Source organism: Tursiops truncatus, chromosome 6, assembly GCF_011762595.2.
Source record: "Tursiops truncatus isolate mTurTru1 chromosome 6, mTurTru1.mat.Y, whole genome shotgun sequence".
Lineage (NCBI taxonomy): Eukaryota > Metazoa > Chordata > Mammalia > Artiodactyla > Delphinidae > Tursiops > Tursiops truncatus.
The window spans coordinates 108,656,158-108,676,108 of NC_047039.1; the positions used below are offsets into that span (position 1 = coordinate 108,656,158).

The 19,951-nt window shown below is 58.6% G+C and overlaps 2 protein-coding genes across 8 annotated transcripts in view; one reads left to right on the plus strand and one right to left on the minus strand.

Annotated features, from left to right (window-relative positions):
- Positions 1–679: 679 nt before the first annotated feature.
- On the minus strand, positions 680–16,552 carry CRAT (carnitine O-acetyltransferase). 4 transcript variants are annotated; one of them, XM_033858807.2, is made up of 15 exons: positions 16,028–16,552; positions 13,929–14,067; positions 12,901–13,164; positions 10,298–10,416; positions 9,121–9,174; positions 8,355–8,520; positions 7,815–7,989; positions 7,176–7,354; positions 6,525–6,625; positions 6,005–6,124; positions 5,719–5,841; positions 5,494–5,629; positions 4,876–4,938; positions 4,001–4,138; positions 680–3,426 (listed from the first exon to the last, which is right to left on the minus strand). In XM_033858807.2, exons 2-15 carry the CDS (start codon positions 13,953–13,955, stop codon positions 3,211–3,213), a joined length of 1,881 nt encoding a protein of 626 aa, XP_033714698.1. In that variant the 5' UTR covers positions 13,956–14,067; positions 16,028–16,552; the 3' UTR covers positions 680–3,210. The 4 variants fall into 4 exon arrangements, with proteins under 4 accessions (XP_033714698.1, XP_033714697.1, XP_073662797.1 ...); XM_033858806.2 differs by lacking the exon at positions 13,929–14,067; XM_073806696.1 differs by lacking the exons at positions 680–3,426; positions 4,001–4,138; positions 13,929–14,067; positions 16,028–16,552 and adding an exon at positions 13,643–13,871 and having other exon boundaries at positions 4,917–5,027.
- A 168-nt stretch (positions 16,553–16,720) lies between these two features.
- The window catches only part of PTPA (protein phosphatase 2 phosphatase activator), a 42,495-nt gene continuing 39,264 nt past the window's right edge, over positions 16,721–19,951 (plus strand). Inside the window, exon 1 of one of the 4 annotated variants that reach the window (XM_073806699.1) lies at positions 16,721–16,987. In XM_073806699.1, the coding sequence (XP_073662800.1) occupies positions 16,957–16,987 (31 nt within the window). In that variant the 5' untranslated portion in view covers positions 16,721–16,956. The remainder of the gene's footprint in view (positions 16,988–19,951) is intronic. The other 3 variants (XM_073806698.1, XM_033858810.2, XM_033858809.2) reach the window with 3 other exon arrangements.

Below are 19,951 nucleotides of genomic sequence, written 5' to 3' on the forward strand. Positions count from 1 at the left end.
GGAAACTATAACATGAACGCTGGCAGATTTTTCAATGAATACTGGAAAATATGATAGCTAAAAAACAAGAACTCAGTAGGTAGATTTAACAGCAGACTAGACATAGTTAAAGAGAAAAACTGGAGGTCAGAGGAAATCCAGGATGCAGCAAGAGAGAGGACGGGGCCGTCTCATGAGCCCTGAGGTTTTCCTGAATCCCGGGTAAACGCTGCTTTTTACCCCAGTTGGCACTCACCCACACGTTCACCCTGGTTGGGCTCTCAGAGAGCTGCCCAGCACCCCACCTGCGGGCTGCCCAACTCCTTTTCCCATTCAGTTGGTCACCAAGCCCTGCTCACTCCACCTTGTGTCTTTTGAAATAGCCACTTTCTCTGCCTTCCAGGCCAGTCTGGGTCCCAGCCCACTACCCCCTGCTCAGCAGCAGCAAAGCCTCCTGGCAGGTTGTCCTCATCCCCACCCATCAGGGCCCTTCAGTCCATTCCTCAGCATCTTCTTAAAACATCGTCCTCAGTGTCTTGGGATAAAACCCAAGCCTTTAACTTGGCCCATGGCGTCCAGCCCTCACTCAACCTTGGGGCTCTGCTCCAGGCCTGCCCTTGATTCCAGCCACTGCACTTTCCCAATGGAGAGAGCAAAATCAAGTTCATGCCAACCCGGACAAACTTTTAGAGGACCTAGGTAAAAGCCAGGTAATCTTTATTATTAATTTTATTATTCTCAAATTTCAAATGCTGTATTACACAAAGTACATAAATTGAGGACAGTTCTTTTTCACTCATTTTGCAAAAAAAAAAAAAAAAGTTCTTCTGCATCATTGGCATCAGGGTCTGGTTGTCCCTGGGCAACCTCTGGGTCTGCTGACCTAGTTCTCCTGGGTCCACTAGACAGGCAGTTTGGGATACAGCAGCACCTTCTGGATTTCATGCATGACAGCGTACTTGAAATTTTATTCCAAACATACGGGTGTAACATTCAGACAGCTGGATTTTAAAAATCGCTCCTGTAGGAGTATGTGACCTGCCCAAAACTTACCTCCCCTCATGTCCAGAGACCCGTAAGACACTTGCTTGTCCTGCATTCAACACTTGCAAAGTGTGAGGCCACAGGTCACACCCTCAGGAATAATTACTACATCTTCATCGTTCTTTTGACTTTTTTCCCCCAGAAGCTCCACCCGGGGACCTCTAAGCATTCCATCTGACACTGACTGGGGTTGTTTTAGGTGCTAAATGTGTCTTCCCCAAGCGGTACTTTGCTGTCCTCAAGAACCGAGTGAGCCTCTGTGTTATGAGACCTATAGCAACTCAAATGCAATGGAATGACCTCACTTCTGAAGGATAACGTTTTGGGAAAAAATCCTGCCTTACGGTCAGACCCATACAGTTCTTAGAACTTGAGTTTCAGGAGTCCTGGGTGTGTGTCACTGCAGTGTCCTTGGCCTGCATCACTGTCTCCCCTCCCTGCCTGCCCCCGGCTGGGTCGGTGCAGCTCCGCCCTAGCGCTGCTCACACAGGGCACGCTCAGCTCCTGCTGCGGGCCCCGCTTCCTGAGACCCAGCCTGCGGACGCCAGGGGCCCGCCCCGCTCCCCAGCTGCAGAGCAAGGCCTCTGTGCTGTTGAGGTGGGATTCTCTTCTGGTCCTCCTGCTTGAGGTCCCTGAAGGGACACTCGTGCACCCCTGCCCTGGCAATACCCCACCCTGCCGGCCTTGCCGGGGTCCCGAGGAGCAGCCAGGCCTTGGGTGACACCCACTCCCCCACGGGCTGGGCTCTACTCCTTGCTCCCCGAGGCTTCGCCCCATGGCGAGGCACGTGCTCCCCGAGCCTGTTCCGTCATCTGCAAAACGAACACCACCTCAGGACCCGCCTCCCGCAGTGACCACCGCAGGTCAGCCAGGCCATGAAGCACCGCGCCCACAGGCTGGGTAGCCTCTCCCACCCTTGGCATCTCCAATTGGGGCTTCACATGTGTCTTCCTCAGGGCCAGAGTCCCTCCGCTCTCCACAGGCAGCCCAGCTGACTTTGGCAGGACACCCTGCCCGTACCAGGTGCGTGGGGTTGGGGACAGATACAATGTTCGGACTGGGTGGCCACATGATCTGGTGCCTGGTGGTCCCAGGCGGTGGCTGGGGCTGGGGTCAGCACGGCTGCCCAGCCACCACTCCTGCTGGGCTCAGTGCAAGGCAGCAGATGAGGCCTTGGGCCCTGGGTGTCAGCCACACTGCCCAGACAACCAGACTCGAGGGTATCGGGCCCCACAGTCCCCTGGGAGGGCTGTCCCGGCGCACAGCCCATGGCACTGGAGAGGCCCAAGTCATGGGTAGGTGGGAGGTATCCATGAAGAACGCAGGCCTGGGTCTGGTGCCGTCCTGGCCCAGAGCCCTGAGGTCCGAGCTGGCCCTTGGCCTCCTGACCCAAGCCTGAGAGCTCTGCTCCTCTGGGAGCCCTCCCCTTGGGCCCACTGGCTGCTTGGACACCAGCTCCCAGATGCGGGGGAAGCTGCAGGAAGGCAAAGCCAGGCATCTGCCGCACCCTGCCTGCCTCCTCGGCTGAAACAACTCTTTCCCAACAAATTTCCCCTTTATTAACTGCCTCGCGTGATACTGTTATACAACCAGGACATGGTTCAGGAATCCAGCTGTGTGGAAGCAAGCGAGCTGGGGCCTGTGAGCCACGGCACCCAGGAGAGCACGGAGCCACGGGGGACGGTGCTGTGACACTGCGTGGGCTTCCCCTCCACCAGCACACCTTGCGCCCTGGCCCCTCAGCCCTGGGGAAGCCTGGAGGCCCCCAGCTCCAGGTAACCCTGTCTCTAGGTCCTTGGGAGCTTAGGGATCAGGGTACAGACCCAAGCCTGGCCGCGTACACGGGAGGACCTGGGCAGAGCTGAGCTAGTAAGAAAGGGACTCCCCAGTCCCCACCCTGACGAGGGATGAGCTCGGCTGGTTCCTCTCCCAGGAGGAGGCCACGGCGGGTGAGATGCTGGGCGCCGGGCCCGACCTCCTGCTCAGCTTCTGGACTCAGCCCGGGTGCTGGCGAGGACCCACGGAAGGTACTCAGCTCGGCCCCGCGGGCCCCGCTGGGGGATGCCATCCCAGACTCGGTCGGATCTGCGGGGGCCCAGGGGGAGAGGGAGCGAAGGAGTAGGGCCCGGTGGGTGGGCCAGCCCAAGGCGGCTTGGCCGTGGCACTGGCAGGCCTGAGCAGCGGGGCTCAGAGCTTGGCCTGGGGGTGGCTCTGCAGCAGAGCGCGCATGTCCAGGAGCGCCTTCTCCAGGTAGTGCGCCAGGCGGACCGCATTGGTCTCTGCGCAGCTGTTGTAGGCCGACACGGAGAAGTTGATGTGCGCCTCCATGGGGTTATAGCAGACGCCGTAGCCATCTGGGACCACAGGCCCAAAGAACATGACACAGTCTGTCTTGGCAGGGACCTGAGAATGGCACAGGACCAAGGCTCTCATCCCAGCCCCGTCGCGGCACCAGCCCGCCTTTCCACGTCGGCTCCCACCGTGCTCTGCCTGAGACGCCCTCTCCTCGTCTCCAGCCGACAGCTTACTCCCTTTCATTCTTTGGGGTGCAGTTCTGGTGTCACCTCCCTACAGAGACTTCCCTGACGTCCCTGAGGGGGGACTGTCTCATTCCCTGTGCTTCCTGTCTGGACTGTGAGCCCCTGGGGGCAGGGGCAGTGGTCTGTCCCTGCTCTACCCCAGTGCCCAGCACAGGCTGGCATCGATCAGACGTTCCTTCACATCTGATCAGTGAATGAATGAAAGCGGGCGGGGGGGATCCTGACTCCTTCCCTGCCTGCCCGAGCTGCAGCGAAGCCCCCCGACCCCAGCTCCTCCTCCAGAGCTCAGCTGCTTCGGAGTGCGCCTGTGTGCGTCACATCACCACCAAGTGACCGTGTTCTGGACCTCGGCTCCACTCAGTGCAGCCTTTGTCCAGCTCCAGTTTCTAGTGGCTTCTGTTCCCTGCCACCCCAGGGCACCTAGGGCAGTGGCCCACCTGGCTGGTGGAGAGGTTGAAGTGCATGGCGATGGCGTAGGAGGTGTCCATGAAGATGTCAGGCATGCTCACCAGGTCTTCGATGGCCTGCAGCTTCAGGCCCAGGAGGTGCCGGTCGAAGGCCTCCCCACGGATGGCCTGCAGGAAGGGGAGCTGTCAGGAACAGGGGCTTCAGGCCCACGAGGCACCGCTGCCCTCCTCAGGAGCCCATGGCGGCAATGCCTCTTCCATTCACTGGCCCCTCAGACCCGTGAGACCAGGGCAGCCAAGCAGAAGAGCCCTCACTTCACAGATGGGGAAACTGAGGCCCAGGGACCCACCCAGGGAGGCAGGAAGGTGCAGCCTAAGAGCACAGGACTGCAGCTGGGTGGCCTCATCCTGGCAGGGACCTTGGCAGGTCACTTACATCTTCATCTGTGAAAAAGGGACAGTCACTAAACTCCCTTTGTGGGGCGGCAGTGAGATCTAGATAGATCTCTGCATGTGACATGGGCAAAGCCTGGCAAGTACAAGCGCTCAGGGCCAGGATGGGAACCAGACCTCCACCCCTTGACTGCAGCCCAAGCTGTCAGAGGGCAGGAACCCTGCTGTCTGCCAGCCCGTGCACACCCTCAGCATCCTGGGCTCCAGGGGCATCGGGGGAGCCCTGATGACGCAAGATCCAGAGGCTGACCCGGGCAGCCACTGGGCCTCGCCTTGGTTTCTCCCACTGTAAAATGGGGATGTTCAGCTTTGCTCCAAGTGCCCCAAGCCTTAGGGGAGGGGTGTCTGATGCTAAGGGGAGCAGCCATTGGCTGCAGGGATGGACAGGCAGGTGGACAGGCCAGTGGGAAACGCCCGGGTCACGCAAGCAGGGACAGGAAGGGCCGGCTCACCTGCTCGGTGTAGGCTCGGTGGGCCTGCACGGCCTTCCGCAGCAGCCCCACCTTCTGGTGCTCCTGGGCAGGGGGAGGGGACAGGGAGCTGCAGTTTCCTGTTCTTGCCACCTTCCTCAGTGGCCCACTCCCCACTCTAGATTCTGAGCTCCCTGAAAACAGGAACTGGAGCTGCCATCTCTCTGGCCAGTCCCCAGCCAAGGCCTGACACAGGGCAAGTGCTCACTGCTGATGACTGACCCTTGAACAACTCGGGTTTGAACTGTGCGGGTCCACTTACACGTGGATTGTTTTCAATAAATTCGGCAGTATGACATGACCCGTGGTGGGCTGAACCTGCAGATGCAGAACCATGGACACAGAGCTGACTACAAAGTTACATGTGGATTTCTGCGGTGCCCCTAACCCCCACGTTGTTCAAGGGTCCACTGCAGTTTCCTTTTCTCTTTGGCTGAAAGAAAGCTCCACGCTGATAAATTCATGGCTCCATCTCCCCCTAGATGCCCAGTATCCACCACAGGACTGGAACACAATAGGTGCTCACTGCGTGTTGACAGAATGAGCAGGAAGGGAGAAGGCTCGAACCCAGCTCTCCCACCCTTGCCCCGGACCTCTCACCGTCACATCAGGGTTATCCATGGCCTTGACGAAGGTCAGTGAGTCCATGGAGGCCGAGCGGATGGTGTCGGTACGGCCCAGGTGAAACATGCGCAGAGAGGCGCTTTCATAGGTGGCGCACGCCTGCCCGTAGATCCTGGGTGGGAGGTGGGCTGAGCACACCTGGCAGGTCCCCCCGCCTCCGCCCCCAGGCTTCATCCCTCCTTCGTGGGGGGCGGGGCGCACCTGTAGTAGGCCAGCTGTAGTGCCATCTGGATGAAGGAGTCTGGGCTCAGCTTCTCAGACTTGGGGAAGTCCTTTCCAAAGTGGTGGAACATCAACATCGTGATGTCCAGGTCCTGGATCATGCTGGGGGTTGGGGGAGGTGGGTGAGGAGCAGACGCTGGGCAGCCTCTGCCAGCCCCAGGGAGGGGCCGAGGGCAGTCTCAGAACCAGCCAGGCACGATGGCAGAGCTGACTCTTGTGCTGGCTAGAGGGGCCCGGCCCCGCCCGCCTGCCACCCAGCACTCACATGCTGAGATTCTGCTTGGCCTTCTCGATGTCGCTCTTGATCTCGGGGGTGATGTTGAACCGCAGCTTCTTGGGCATGGGCAGGGGCACCATGGGAGACCGCACGAGCTCGGGCTTCTTCCTGCATAGGACGTGGGGGTCTCAGCCTCCTGCCGGGCGTCTCGGGAGCCTGGGTCCATCCCCGGGATTAGGATGGGTCCCCGAAGCTGGCGGGGACCAGCCCAGGGAGACTCTTGGGTTTGTTCTTCTGAGAACTGCCTTCATTTCAGCTTTAAATGGGGAAACGGAGGAGGGGAAGGGACTTGTCCAAGGTCACAAGGCTGAGAAGTGGCAGAGCCAGAATTCAAACCCCGGTTTGATCGACTCTAAAACCCATGCCCTCTTCTGGCTTCCTCTGAAGAAACAGATTCCCAGGTATAAGGGAGAATGCCGTTGCTCCTTTGAAGGCTACTCTGTCGCCTCTGTGTCACCTGTCATCAGGAGCTGGAGAACTGGCTGGAGGATGGGCGAACCACACTCACGTGAACTCAATGACGTGGTCCACAAGGGTGATGATGGGGGGTCCCTCTGCTGCCGCATGCTCATAAACGAGCCCACAGGAGCCGTCTTCTGCCACGATGAACTGCAGAGGAGAATGGGGACCCCGACAGCCCCAGGTCCCTGGAGCCACTCTCCGGTTGGGTCCCATGGGTAGGGTGTCCCTGAACCATCTCAAGGGGTTCTGCTGACTTATTACTGTTATTCCTAACAGCTAACACTCACTGGGGGCCTTGGAACACCTGTCCCAGGTCACGCTAAGCACATCCCGTGCTAAACAGACCTTTCCAAGTCCTCGCAACGACTCTTGCGAGTCCTACCACCCCATTTTACAGGTACAGAGGGAAAGTCACGACCAAGGTTGGGCCACTCTGCCTGGCCCCACATCCCAGGCTCTCTCTGATCTGCTGATGGATATGTCGGAGGAGTGACGCGGGTTACCAGGCCAGGCCCGGTAATGACAGGCTGACTGCTGCTAGGTATAGCCCCGCCCACCTTCTGGCTTCCCCGCTGCTTTACAAGCTGGGAAGCCAGGGACTCCAGGCTCCAGGGGAGGGGCAGGAAGTCCCGGGGCAGCAGTGGGCCAAGGCTGGGTGCATGCCTGGGCGGGAGCCCTGGCCCTGCCAGGTCCTCACCTGCAGCGTTTTGTCGAACCAGCGGTTGCCGCTGTTGAGCTTGCTGCCACCCCCGTGCAGCATCTGGCCAGCCACCTGGCTGCGGCGCACGTCTTCCGAGACCCAAGGCATGGGTGCGTCCAGGCACACGGTGAAGATGCTCTTCTGAATGGAGTGCACTGACTCCCGGTTCACCTTGTCTGTGGGGATGTGTGTGTGCGTGTGTGTGTGGTGGCATGGGGGCCAGGCCTGGGGAGGCCTCCGGAGCTTCACTTGGCAGGGGCCTGTGGCCCCACGGCACCCCGTGAGGCAGGGCTAACACCTGACCCACTTCAGAAAGGAGGAAACAGAAGCCCAGGTCACGCAGAGAGCCGTTGAGGCAGTCAGGGATCCAACCCGGGGGGATGACTCTGGGGACAATGCTCCTGACCAACACGGGATGTGGAGGGAAGGTGGAGGTGGGCTCCTCAGCCAGAGGACTTGCATTCTCACGGCAACTTGCTACTTAATAGAAAGAATAAACTAACTAGACCCAACCGCACTGCAGTTTCCTCTTCTGTGGAATGGGGCCAACAGCACCCGCTCCGAGTTGAGAGGATTCAGTGAGACTCGTGGCTGCCCAGGGCCTGGTGTGGGCCTCCCCTCCCATCCCAGGGGTACCTTTGATGAGGGTGCTGTATGCCTTGGCCCAGGAGTTACGGTGGTTGGAGGTGAGGATGCCCACAGGCTCTTTGTTGGTTTGCAGTGATGAGTTCCAGATCTTCTCCAGCTGCGTGAAGATCTGATCCGAGGTCAGGGGCGTCCCATCGCTGTGGTACACATCCAACTCGAAAAACTGTCCGGGCACAGGCAGGTGGAGAGAAGGCGGTTCGTGGGAGCCTCAGATGGGCAGCAGTCACCTCCCAGCATAGCCTCCTCCTGGCCTGGGCAGCCCAGCTGAGAGGATGGCGTCAGGCTGAGGGCGAGGAGATGGGAGGAGGTCCCTGCACTGCTCTCCCCAGGCTGCCCAGGCCCATAGCCCTTCCTGGCCTCCCCCAGGCCGGGGCCTGGCTGGAGACCCAGGGCAGAGAGAGGCCCAGGGCCTGCCTGTTCCGGGGGCACATGGGCAGGTGTGTTGGGGAAGCTGACTCTCGGCCCCGCCCCTCTCCTCCGGGCAACCGAGCGCGGGGCTAAGGCTGCGGGGGGGGGGGGGGCACCCACTTGGTAGTTGTGCACCACGGTGATGTGCATGGGTGGCTTCTTGGTCTTGCTGAAGTTGGTGACCGAGTCCTGCTTGGGGCCCGGCACGCGGCAGGAGGACAGGATCTGATAGTACTGGTTCATGCACAGCGGCTTTCCCCCCAGGTACTCCACGGGCAGGGTCTCACTGCAGGGGCAGAGGGACAGGGAGGAAGGCGGGACCCACAGGGAGCTGCTGGCTATGGCTGCGGGCTTGGTCAGGCAGTGGGGCTCACGCAAGCAGTGTTGGGCCCCTTCGTGTCCCCCCGCCCCCTCAGCGTGAGGTCGGTTGCAGGGGGGCCTGTTGGAGCCCGACTGGGTCAGGAGGCCCGAAATCCACCCTGCTCGTGAGTCACCCTGGAAACTCCCTTCTCCTCTCTGGGCTTCAGTTTGCCACAGGGAAGATGAAGCAGCAAGTCAACCCTGCGGGGGGTGGGCGGGTGGGCGGCGGGGGGGCGGGGTCCTCTTTGGCTGGGACGCCAATTCCAGGGCTCTCTTGGAATAGGACCACCCGGAGGAGGTCACGGCGGCTGGAGCGGAGGACCCAGGTCTGTCTCCCCAGCCCCCAAAGAGGCTGGGTCAACAGGAAGTGAAAGTGACTGAGCTCTGGGCCTGCTCAGCACCCTTGCAGGGGGTGCAGGGTCCGGGGAGGGGGCGCCGGTTTAGGGTAGGGCGGGGCCGGCTGGAGGGGCTGTGGCAGGTAGGCAGTCAAGGTGGGAGGAGACAGGGTGGGGGCGGGGCCACTCACTGGTCAATCCTGGCCTTGAAATCCAACACACCCTCGATTAATTTGGCAGCGAACCTGGAGGGACCAGTTAGAGATCAGAAGGCTGTGTGGACACCCAGAAGGAGGTCCCTGGGTCAGAGACGCCAGGGTGATGGGCGCAGCCTAGTCCAGGGAAGCGACCTACTACCTTCCTCCTCTCTCCTGCTTACAGAGAGCCTGAAGGAGTTCAAGCGCAGAACCTGTGTTCCAGTCCCAGCCCACATAATCTCTAGGGAAAGGGATTAGGGAGATGTACGGCCAGGCGCCTGGCAGGGACAGCAGCATGATTATGGCTGGGTTATGAGCCAGTGCCCTCTGACTCCACCGCAGCGGGCCTGAGGCCCTGACCCACAACCTGGAGTCTGGAAGGCGGTCACCCTGCTCTGAGGCATCAGTCATGGAGGGACCTAGGACTGCGGGGGTAGGGGAAGGGTGAATGGGAGGGCAGTGGCGTGACGTGTTCCCCTCTCCTAGATCCCTTCCTGTTTCTGGGCCTCTGTGTCCCCCAGGCCACCTTGCTCATCCTGCCCTTCATCCCTGGACTGTCTGGGCCATGTCAACCATGCCCGAAGCCTGGGGGTGCTCCTGGCCTCCAACATGGGGCCCACTGGCTAGAGTTCCTGGGCCTGAACCCCTGGCCCTTCCTGGGGTGCCCTGATCCCTTTAAGAGAAGCAGTGATAGCCGTGAGTGTCTAGTCCTTGGGCAGGAGATCCCCGTCACTGGTATTTTTACCCCTGGTAGGACTGGAACAGAGGCCAAGGCAAAGTGACATGGCCAAATGTGGAAAGAGGACTGTGTACAAAGGTCACCCCTGTGGCCAGCGGAGGCGAGCAGGAAGGAGTGGTGAGGTGCCAGAACTGGGCTGAGGGGTGGCCTCAGGCTTAGCAGGAGGGAGGGGCCCCAGTCTGCAGTTTGGTGGTTAACAGTTATGAAGCTTTGGAGCCAGGAAGATCCTGCTTCCTGTCTGGGTCAGCCAATCCCGAAAGGTGATCTTGAGCAGGTGCCTTCACTGCTCTGATCCTGTTTCCGTACCTGTAAAACAGGGATGACGCTCCCTACTTCCTAAGGCTGTTTGTGGGGATGAAAGGTAACAGGGCCGGGGCCCTTCCGATCTCCCAGCAGAAAGCCCAGAGCCCCACGCCCACCTTGGCCACTCACCTGAGCTGGCCCTGCCGATCCACAAAGTCTTGCCTGGGCAGCACCAAACCAGGGCTGGAATAGATGACTACGGGCTGGCGGTACTGGAGATAGGCTGTTTTAAGCCACCAGTCGGACAGCTGGGGGAAGGACCAGAGCCTGTGAGGAGGGGTGCACGGGGACCAGGTTGCCCCTTCCCCACCAGGGCCAGTGGACCTGGCTGGGCACCCTCTGTCCCCTCTAGGGAGCACAGATTCTCAAAGTGAATGCTCAGATCCAGACCCCGCCCAATCCCTTAAACCCAGCAGCATCCCATCATCCTCCCTTTAGATGGAGCCAATCAGCATTAGCGAGGGAAATCAGGCAACACTGCCAAGAAGCAAAGACTGGCAGGAAACCTGGGGTGGGGGCAAGAACAGAGGCGGAAATATCAACCATTTTTCCTTATCTTACATGTTTCAGGTCAATGATTTTAATACTTTTAGAAATAAAAACGTCTGTCTGATAGACAGAAAGGAAAACAGAGAAAGCTATATAAAAAGAATGTCTGATGAATGAGTTTTTGCCCATCTCAGGTAGGCACTGTCCAGGTAGGCAGGAGCCCGGGGTTCAGAAGAGCCCTCAGGAATCCTGGTCCTCTGTGGCCTCAGTTTTGTTGCTGTCATACTAGGGAATGGACACCCACTTGGATCTCAAGGTCAGGGTAATCTGGGGAGCTCACTGTAAAGACAAATCATTGCACTAGTGACAAGATGTAGGTGACACGTTGCGTCTCTACTGGGCTGGCCGTCCTCCGCCCAGGGCAGGGTATCTCTGGGGACTAGCCACGGACATGCGCTAAAGGCTCCTGTCTTGGGACAACCAGGTGACTGTCACCCTTGTACCTCAGGTGCTGATGGCAACATCGCCCCCACTACACACTCCCCCAAGCACAGGCCCAATGTGCCTCTTTGTGGCAGGTCCCTCAGTCCCTGGAGACCCAGGCCCCACCGTGCTTCCGCATCCCATCTTAAACAGCACTGGGACGTGCCTCTTCACCACACAGACTCCCCTTGGGAAACTGCTGGCCTTGGGCTCCTGGCAAGGGGTGAAGGAGGACAACGTGCCCGGGTGGCACAGCAGGCCAGTGGGCGACTGCTGTCTGCTGATTTGTGACCTGGAGACACGGCCCCTGATCAGCCAGACCCTCCTGTCTAACTCGGAGCCTCCTGGAGAGCTGCTGTGTGCCTCTGGGATTTCAATCTATCTCTCTGGGCCTCAGTTTCCTCATCTGTAGATCAGGGAGGGGCAGACAGGAACTCCCTCCCCTTGAGGACAGCCGGGCTGGGCTGGCCTTTAGCCAGGAGCCCTGAGGTCACCAAGGACCTCAGAGCCTCTGACCCGAGCTCGGGAGTCAAGGGGAGATCCTATCGATGTGGGCATTCCCTCCGTGAGAATCTGCTGGGCAGTGGGAGAGCCCCTTAGGAGCCCTGTGAGTGGCGAGGGGGTGGTGACCCCAGCCCTTCAGCCAGCAGATTCTGTCTGAAGCAGTAGTTCAGGGCTAAAGAAAGCTGGAAAACTGCCAGGTCTCAGACTTGCTGAGACCCTGATTCCAGGGTCCAAGGCCCTGACCCGCCAAGGCTCATCTGTGCCCTCTGCCAGCTGATGACTCCCCCCTCCTCTGTGCAGCCCCCACCCTTCCACCCGCTCCCTCACAGCGCCCCTCACGTTGTAGGCCCAGACCTGGCTCTGGTCCTCTCCTGCACACCCGCTTCTCCCTCATTCACCCCTCTCTCAACACATTCCCCTTCGCTTCACCCACACAGTTGCTTTAGGACAGGACTGTCCACCCCCGAAATATACCCTGGACCAAATGACTTCCCTCCCTCTCCCCACCGGGCTCCCTGTCCCACCCTGCTTCCCTCCCAGCAGCAGGGCAGTCCTCTCTAACTGCACGTTGAGGTGTAAGATGCGCACAGACACGGCCCGGGGCGTCTGCACACGCTGAACACGACTTTGTGACAGACTGAGACACAGAACCAGGACAATGAGTCACTGTCAATATAATCACCCTGCAGCCCCCTCCCACTGAGCTCAAGTCCAAGTGCCGAATTCTCCTGGGGGCCCCGCCCTGCCCTTGCCCTCCACTCTAGCCTCTGTCCCCGAACGCGCGAGCTGTTGCCACCTTTGCCCGTGCTGTTCCCTCTGTCTGTCTCAGACCCAGCACCGCCTCCTCCCTGCCCTCTCTGCCCCTTCAGAATGAAGATGCTACTGTTCTCCACTCTCGCTCTCGCATCGTCCTTTTCATTTCTATAGAACGTCACTGGCTGAGAAGACCTCGTCCACTTGCGCGTGTCCTCCTCCTGCCCTACTTGAATGTCAGCTCCCGCAGGCTGCTGACGGCGCCCCTCTTGCTCTCCCAGCACCCTGCCTGGTGTCGGGCACAGAGTAAGTGCTCAAGAAACTCTGTGGTGCAAATGGCTGCACCAGAGCAGCCCGTATTGGAAAATCTGGGGTGTGCAGCCAGCAACAGGCCACAGGAGGGACGCTCACAACGACCCAGGGTCTCTGGGTGGGGGGTGCCCTGTTCCCCTAACCCTGCACGCGAGTCAAGGGGACTGGTGTGCCCCTGCCTTCTCACTCACCCAGTTCTCCATCTTCCTGGCCCTGCGCTCCAGCCCCTTCTGCAGGCGCTCCCCTACGCCCCCCGCGGTCTGAAACTCTTCCACCAGCTGCTTGGTTTGGGCCCACTCCTCCTCGCTCACGATGGGCTGCAGCGCCTTGAGATAATGGTCCAGGGTCTGCTGGAGCGGGGGCACGGGCAGCCGGGGTAGCGAGTCCTGGTGTGTCTTAAAGCGACTGGAAACCGTCATCATGGAGGAGGGCTTGAGGAAGCCCAGGGGCTTCACCTGCAGGCGGCAGAACATCCCACTCATTCTCGCACCGGCTCTGGGAGGCCCTGGCAATCCCAAAGCCGAAGTCCTGGGCACTTCTGTGCCCACTCCTGGGGACAGAGACGGCCTCCTGGGTGGTGACTGCCCTGGTTTCCCAGCTCTCCAGCTGTAGGTGTCTCCACCTCTTAGGAGCCAGGAGATGTAAGTAGGGATGGAGGAGGGTGGGGAGTGGCCACTGATCTTGGCAGCACTCAGAGGAACCGAGTCAGGATGAACGGCACCTACTGGGGGTGGCAGAGCTCAGAGGGACCTCTCACCTATTGGAGGCACAGGGCCCCACCTTTCTCACCCTGGGGGTGGCAGAGCTCAGAGGGACCTCTCACTTATTGGATGCACAGGGCCCCACCTTTCTCACCCTGGGACGATGAGCCAGCCAGCAGTGAGGTGACCACTCCCTCCCGGAGGTCCCCACCTCCTTTTCTCCCATCCTTACCAGGTGGAGACATGGGAGGAAAGAAGAGAAAATCAGATAGGGCCAGACGACGACAGTACCTCTGGGTGAGGGCGAGGTCTTGGGTTTTTTCTGTCTGTGGGGTGGGGACAGGGGTGGCATGGGGGCAGCGCTGTGCCAAGAGAGAGCTGAGTGGCCTGGCAAGGAGGGTGAGAGCTGACAGAGAGAGAGAGTCTGGAGACTCTGGAGGCGGACAGAAAGAGAGACAGGAGGGTCCGAGGCTGCTGGCAGCAGTGGGCAGGCAAGCGGCAGAGGCTCCGTTTCATACCTTCTCTTTCTGCTGCCCGTCCTCCATGGCAGGACTGAGGTTTTGAGCCCTGTCTGTCTGCCTTGGGCTGGATCTCTAAGCCTAACTGTGCTACCAAGTGGGTGAGCAGAACCTAGCAAGAGGCAGCCACTTGCCCGGGCTGGAAAGAAAAGACAAGAGCCAAGATTCAGGGGGAGGCAGAGGGGGCAGCGGCGCTGGCTACAGCAGCTGTGGTGGCATCTGGGGTTATGGCTGTCCCAGGAGCAGCTGTTCCACCCTCTTGAGCTTCCAGAAGTGGAGGAATGGGGAGGAGGTGAGAGGGCTGGCGGTGTGCACTGGAGTAGAAGGAAACCTGGAAAACTTTTCCCTTTCTTCCCTGGGTGGGCCCAATGCCAAGGAGGCAGGCCAAGAGGTTTTAAAAATGCACCTGTCAGAATCTGCATAGGTGTTTTTGATGAGGCACAACTTGGCTGGAGGACAGAAGCTGCTTGGCCGCTGAGGTTAAACTACAACCCTGAATATAGTCCTGAAAACAGGGGTTGGTGCAAAGGAGCAGACACTGGGAAGGGAGTATAAATGGACATTTCCCTCCAAGACTCTTGGGGCCCTTCTGGGCCACCCTTCCACCAAAGCCTGGCTCTCTTGAGTTGTGGCTCATTCAGCTGGGGGTTACGAGATCTTTGGGCATTAAAAATAAACCAGAGGAAAAAAAAAAAATAAACCAGAGGGCTTCCCTGGTGGCCCAGTGGTTGAGAGTCCGCCTGCCGATGCAGGGGACACGGGTTCGTGTCCCGGTCTGGGAAGATCCCACATGCCACGGAGCGGCTGGGCCCGTGAGCCATGGCCGCTGAGCCTGCGCTCCACAACAGGAGAGGCCACAACAGTGAGAGGCCCGCGTACCGCAAAAAAATAAAATAAAATAAACCAGGGACTTCCCTGGTGGTGCAGTGGAAAGGACTCGGAGTTCCCAATGCAGGGGACCCGAGTTTGATCCCTGGTCCGGGAACTGGATCCCACGTGCATGCTGCAACTAAAGAGTCCGAGTGCCGCGACTAAGACCCAGTGCAGACAAATAAATAAATAAATAACCCAGAACAGAGGATGCTGGCTTTGAGACTGGACTAGATTTGAGTCCGGGGATGCTGGCCAAGTCTCCCCTTGCCTCAGTTTTCCTGGCAGTAAAGTGATCAGGCCATTTAGCAGGTCCTAGAATATGACCCAGAGGCCATCTGTGGGATGGGAACAGAGCTCAGGTGGCAGTGGCAAGGATGAGATGGCGCTCTGAGGTCCTGGAAAATCTGGAAAAGCCTCTGGGCAGGTGCGGTACCTCAGCCCTCTGGGCCTGGCACTGTCTGAATACCCTTCTTGGCCCAGACAGAGGGAGATACAAACAGAGATATACTTGAAGTAGAGAGGAAAGGAATCCAAGTCAGGATAGCAGCACTACCTGCTCCAAGCTGCTCCCGGGGAAGATTGGGGGTAGGGGTGGAGGCATGGGGGTGTGCGGTTGTTAATCAAGTTGGGCGAGTGACTGGTGGAGAGGGAGGGCATGGGGCTACCACCTGCTGCCTTCTGCCAATTCTGAGGACTTTCTGAGCAGCCCAGCTTGATGCCCTCACTGAAGTGTCTCTGGCCACACACAATACCCCAGGGGCCATTTGATAAACCCGGGGAAGGTGACCAACTGGATGGGGTTGGAGACGTGGCTCTGGCCAGGGAAGAAATGGCTCAGGCTGAGCGTGCGACAGGTGTGTGAGGCAGAGAATAACCGTGAGGAGACACTCCTGGTCTCTCCGCTCCTTGGCTCCGGGCCTAAGGTGGAGGTGCTGCCCGAAGCCAGGGTCCTTACTGTGTCTGCCGGGTCTTTGGAATTTGGCGCCACAGAGTGTGGCTTCGATCTAGCCTCTGACCTTAAGCCTCAGTCTCCCCCTCTGACAAGCGGAGTTAGCCCACCTGCCGACCCCGGCCCAGCAGGTGCTGGTGAGGCTGGACTGCAGGCACCGGGCCGCGGCGCCTTGACGGCCGGTTTTCCCACTCGGGCGTAGCTGCGCTGCTGGCCCGGTCTGCGGCCCGCCCGCCCGGTCCAGGGCCCGCTAGGCCGGCTTCCCGGCCGCACTCACCACGGTCCTGGCAGCGAAGGCCAACATCTCTGCGGCCCGCCCGCGGACACACGGTCCGCTCCGTCCCCCGCGCTGGGCAAAGTCCGCGCCGCCTCCGTGGGTGGGTTCCCGCTAGAGCCTCCGGGCCAAGGTCGTCGAGTCACTGCCGCCAGCCGGTAGAGGCGGCCCCGCGCCCACCCACCGGGCCGGGCAGGCGGCCCGGGGTAGGCGGACTCCTGGGGCGCGGCCTCGGGCCAGTTGCTGGCCCCGGCGGCCAGCCGAGAGCGTGGGGCGGGGCCTGGGGCGGGACCAGGGCGCAGTTAGCGGTTGGGGACCCCGCGAGGTGGTGGAACCCTGGAAGGGGAGCAAGGCGGAGGCTGCCGTCCAGCTCGCCCTCTCCCACCTCCATAAGCCGTCCAAACTGTTGGAGGCAGTGGTGCGCATCCCTCTCAGTCCTTTTGGTGCCCTCGACCGCTGCTCTCAGAGTGGTGGGAAAACACAACCATGTTGACAAGGGAATGTCTTCTCCTAGTCCTACGGATAGCGTCAGAGTCACGCTACTAGATGACAGGTGGGGACCGCCCAGCAAAAGCATGGCTGCCGCGCTCCCAGGGCCCTCCCAGCAGGCGGTTGGCGAGTCGCGCGGCGAGCCGGCCGTTGGTGCGCATGCTCTCCGGCGCCCCGCACCAACATGTCCAGCGCCTCCGGGTGAGCGCGGCCGCCGCGAGTCGGCCGTTGCTGGGCATGCTCCCTGAGTGCCCCGCACCAATATGGCGGGCGTCCTCGCTGGGGTGACTCTAATTCTCGGTTTTCGGCTCTAGCCGGCCGGTGCTCATTTCTCTTCGGAAAGCTCTGAGCGCGTGGTGGGGCCGGGGAGAGGCAGGGTGGGTGCGGGGGTGAAAGGTGAGAGGGGACTGCAGGCATCCAGGCCGGCTCCTGGCGGCAGGAAGATGGCTGAGGGCCAGCAGCGGTCGCAGCCAGGTAGGGCGGAGGGGCCGCGGTGGAGTGGGGGTCGGGGGCGGTGCCAGGCGTGGGGGCGGGGACGGGGTGGGGTGTGTGGGGTGCGGTGTGTGGGTTGCTCAGCGAGGGGAGGAGGGTCGGGAGGTGGAGGAACTCGAGGGGCAAACGCTCTTGGGCCCCGAGGGAGAAGTGCTGGGGGATCTGGAGGGAGGGTAGGATCCCGGGACTGCAAAAGGGCGATGGGTGGGGCGTAACGCCAGGACTTGGGGAGCCTGAGTTGCCCGAGGGTCGGGCGGGCAGCCCCGTGGCCCGAAGGGGAGGCCTTTTCCACACCTGGGCTGCTCCTGCTAAAGTCAGCTCTTGACCTGGCGGGGAAGCAGGCAGGGATGGCGGCTGCTGTCTTCATTAGACCCTGCACTGGGGCTGGGGGCTGGTGCTCCGTGGGGCCTACCTCGACCCCTCGGCCCTGACTCCCCCTCATCACCTGCTCTCTTTTCCCCTTGGAGACCGGGCTCCGGAGTTTCAGTGGCTAAGAAGTTATCGAGGGAAACTGCCCTTGGTCCTCTAAACCACTGATTTAAAAACGGTGGTTGTGCAAAGAGACGACTTTCTTTCTGGCATCACCATCTGTAACTTTTATTTACACTGTGCATCTCAAATAACTGGGATGGAGGTGCGAGGGAAAGGATCCTCTTAGACCGGTAACGTGGGGAAATGGAAGGGTGTTTGCTGACCCCTCCCCGTCCCCTCCCTTGAGCCAAGAAGGACTTTTAAAATTCTGTCAAAGGTGCAAATAGGTTGGCTAAACAGCTATTTTAAAACAGCTAATGTTTTGAAACCATTCACTGTTCCTTCTACCTTGTCTCCCCTTTTATGACCTCTGGGAAGGTCTCAGGAGGGAGAAACTTTGAAAATCAAAAGAGGCATCCCCTCCACTCCCTACCCCGCCACAAAAAAACAACAACAACAGAAAAAAAAAAAAAAAAAAAAAAAAAACCCCAAAGAGCTGGGTATGGTCTGTTAAGGCATTTGAAACCTGACATTTATTTTGTTTGGTACAAAACTTCGGTGCATGTGCCCTTAGGAGTTCTGGTAATGACATCAGGATATATAAGACAACCAGAATTATCAGTGAGATGAATGTGTCTGTGAAGATGGGCGGTGGGAGGTGTGGGGGGAGAACCTGTGCACTGAGACCGAGGAAGGCTCAGGGAGGTTATCTATGGCTGAGAAGATTCCGGTTCCCAGGAGGTGTTCCTTCTTTGAAGTTTGAAACAAGGGATGTTTAGGAGCAGTGGAAAGAACTGCTTAACTCAGACAGTGTAGTGATGAAAACCTTGGATTCTGGAGTTACATAGACCTGGCTCTACCTGGCACGCTGCGGACTCTGTGAGCCTGTTTTCTTATCTTTCAAAATGGGGCTACTGTAGTTTCCTCACCGAGCTGGTAGCGTGTGTTCCGTCGATGGTGTGGGCAAATCATGGGGCGTGGGGGTAATCAGTAAATCTGGATTGCTGTTACCCTTTTCAAAGATGGTACAGGTTAAACATGTAGACAGGTTCCCAAGTCGTAGGTGATAACATATTATACCCTGTGGGATTTTTTAGGAACACCTCTAAAACTCTGGAGGTTTCCATCTTATACTGAGGGGTTGTAGGGGATCCAGCTGTCCCGTGGCACCTTTGTCAGAGGCGGAATAATCTGAGGCTAGAGAGGCTGTGGGTCTGACCTCACTGATCACAGTCTCGAGTTTGAAGTCTTGTCTTTTTGATTTGGGATTGCATGTTCTGGCGAATTGTGTGTGTGTGTGTGTGTGTGTGTGTGTGTGTGTGTGTGTTTCATCAGTGATTGGTCCCAAAACTTCCAAGTAGCCTTTCCTCTGGGAACAGGGCCCAGCCCTGTGAAGTAACGTGGGGAAGGCTAGTCCCTTTCAGGGAACAGTTCTTGCAAAGTTAGAAAAGGGCTCTGTTCCCAAAGATCATTTGCAAATGGATAATTTGGAATGTAGAACACATTTTCCCATAAAAACAATGCGGTTAGGTTACCAGCCTGACCTACAAAGCTATTAGTTTAGCATCTTACTTGAAGTAGCAATTTATTAATAATATGGTCGTCAGTTGAAGGTTCTGGGAACAGGACTTGCAGAACAGGTGGGAGGAGGAAGAGAGTTTCCGGTCTGGTTTTTGGGGCCCTGGGTTGAATTTGAATTAGGCAGAGGTTTGCCTTGGTCTTATCCCAGATTCTCTGTCTCCTTAGGTCTCCATGTCTCCTGGCACTTTTCCTTTCCTCAGGGTCTCTCGAGGCAGGCTCTAGTCCCCCAAAGGTCATATGTTCTAGAACCTACTTAGGTCTTTGTTCCCTTTTCTCCATGCAGCTGATGTGAGCTAGGTTTTAGGAGGACAGCAATGGAACAGATTTATACTACATTGTGAGTGACTGATAGTCCTTTACACTTCTTGGGGAGTTTTCATTTTCATTTATTTACTTTTTTTTAATAAATTTATTTTTTAAAATTTTTATTTATTTTTGGCTACGTTGGGTCTTCGTTGCTGCGCACGGGCTTTCTCTAGTTGCGGCGAGCGGGGGCTACTCTTTGTTGTGGTGCATGGGCTTCTCGTTGCGGTGGCTTCTCTTTGTTGTGGAGCACGGACTCTAGGCACGTGGGCTCAGTAGTTGTGGCTCACGGGCGCTAGAGCGCAGGCTCAGTAGTTGTGGCACATGGGCTTAGTTGCTCCGTGGCATGTGGGATCTTCCCGGACCAGGGCTTGAACCCGTGTCCCCCGCACTGGCAGGCAGATCCTTAACCCCAGCGCTACCAGGGAAGCCCTATTTATTTTTTTAAAAATTATTTTTATTTTTTGAGAGTTTTCATTTTTAAAGGAAGGGGCTTACTAATCTGACAAATCCCCAATAGTAGATTCAGGGCCACACCTCCCAACCTGTAACCTGTGGGACTAGGTGTATTTTGGAACTCAGAGTTTTTCA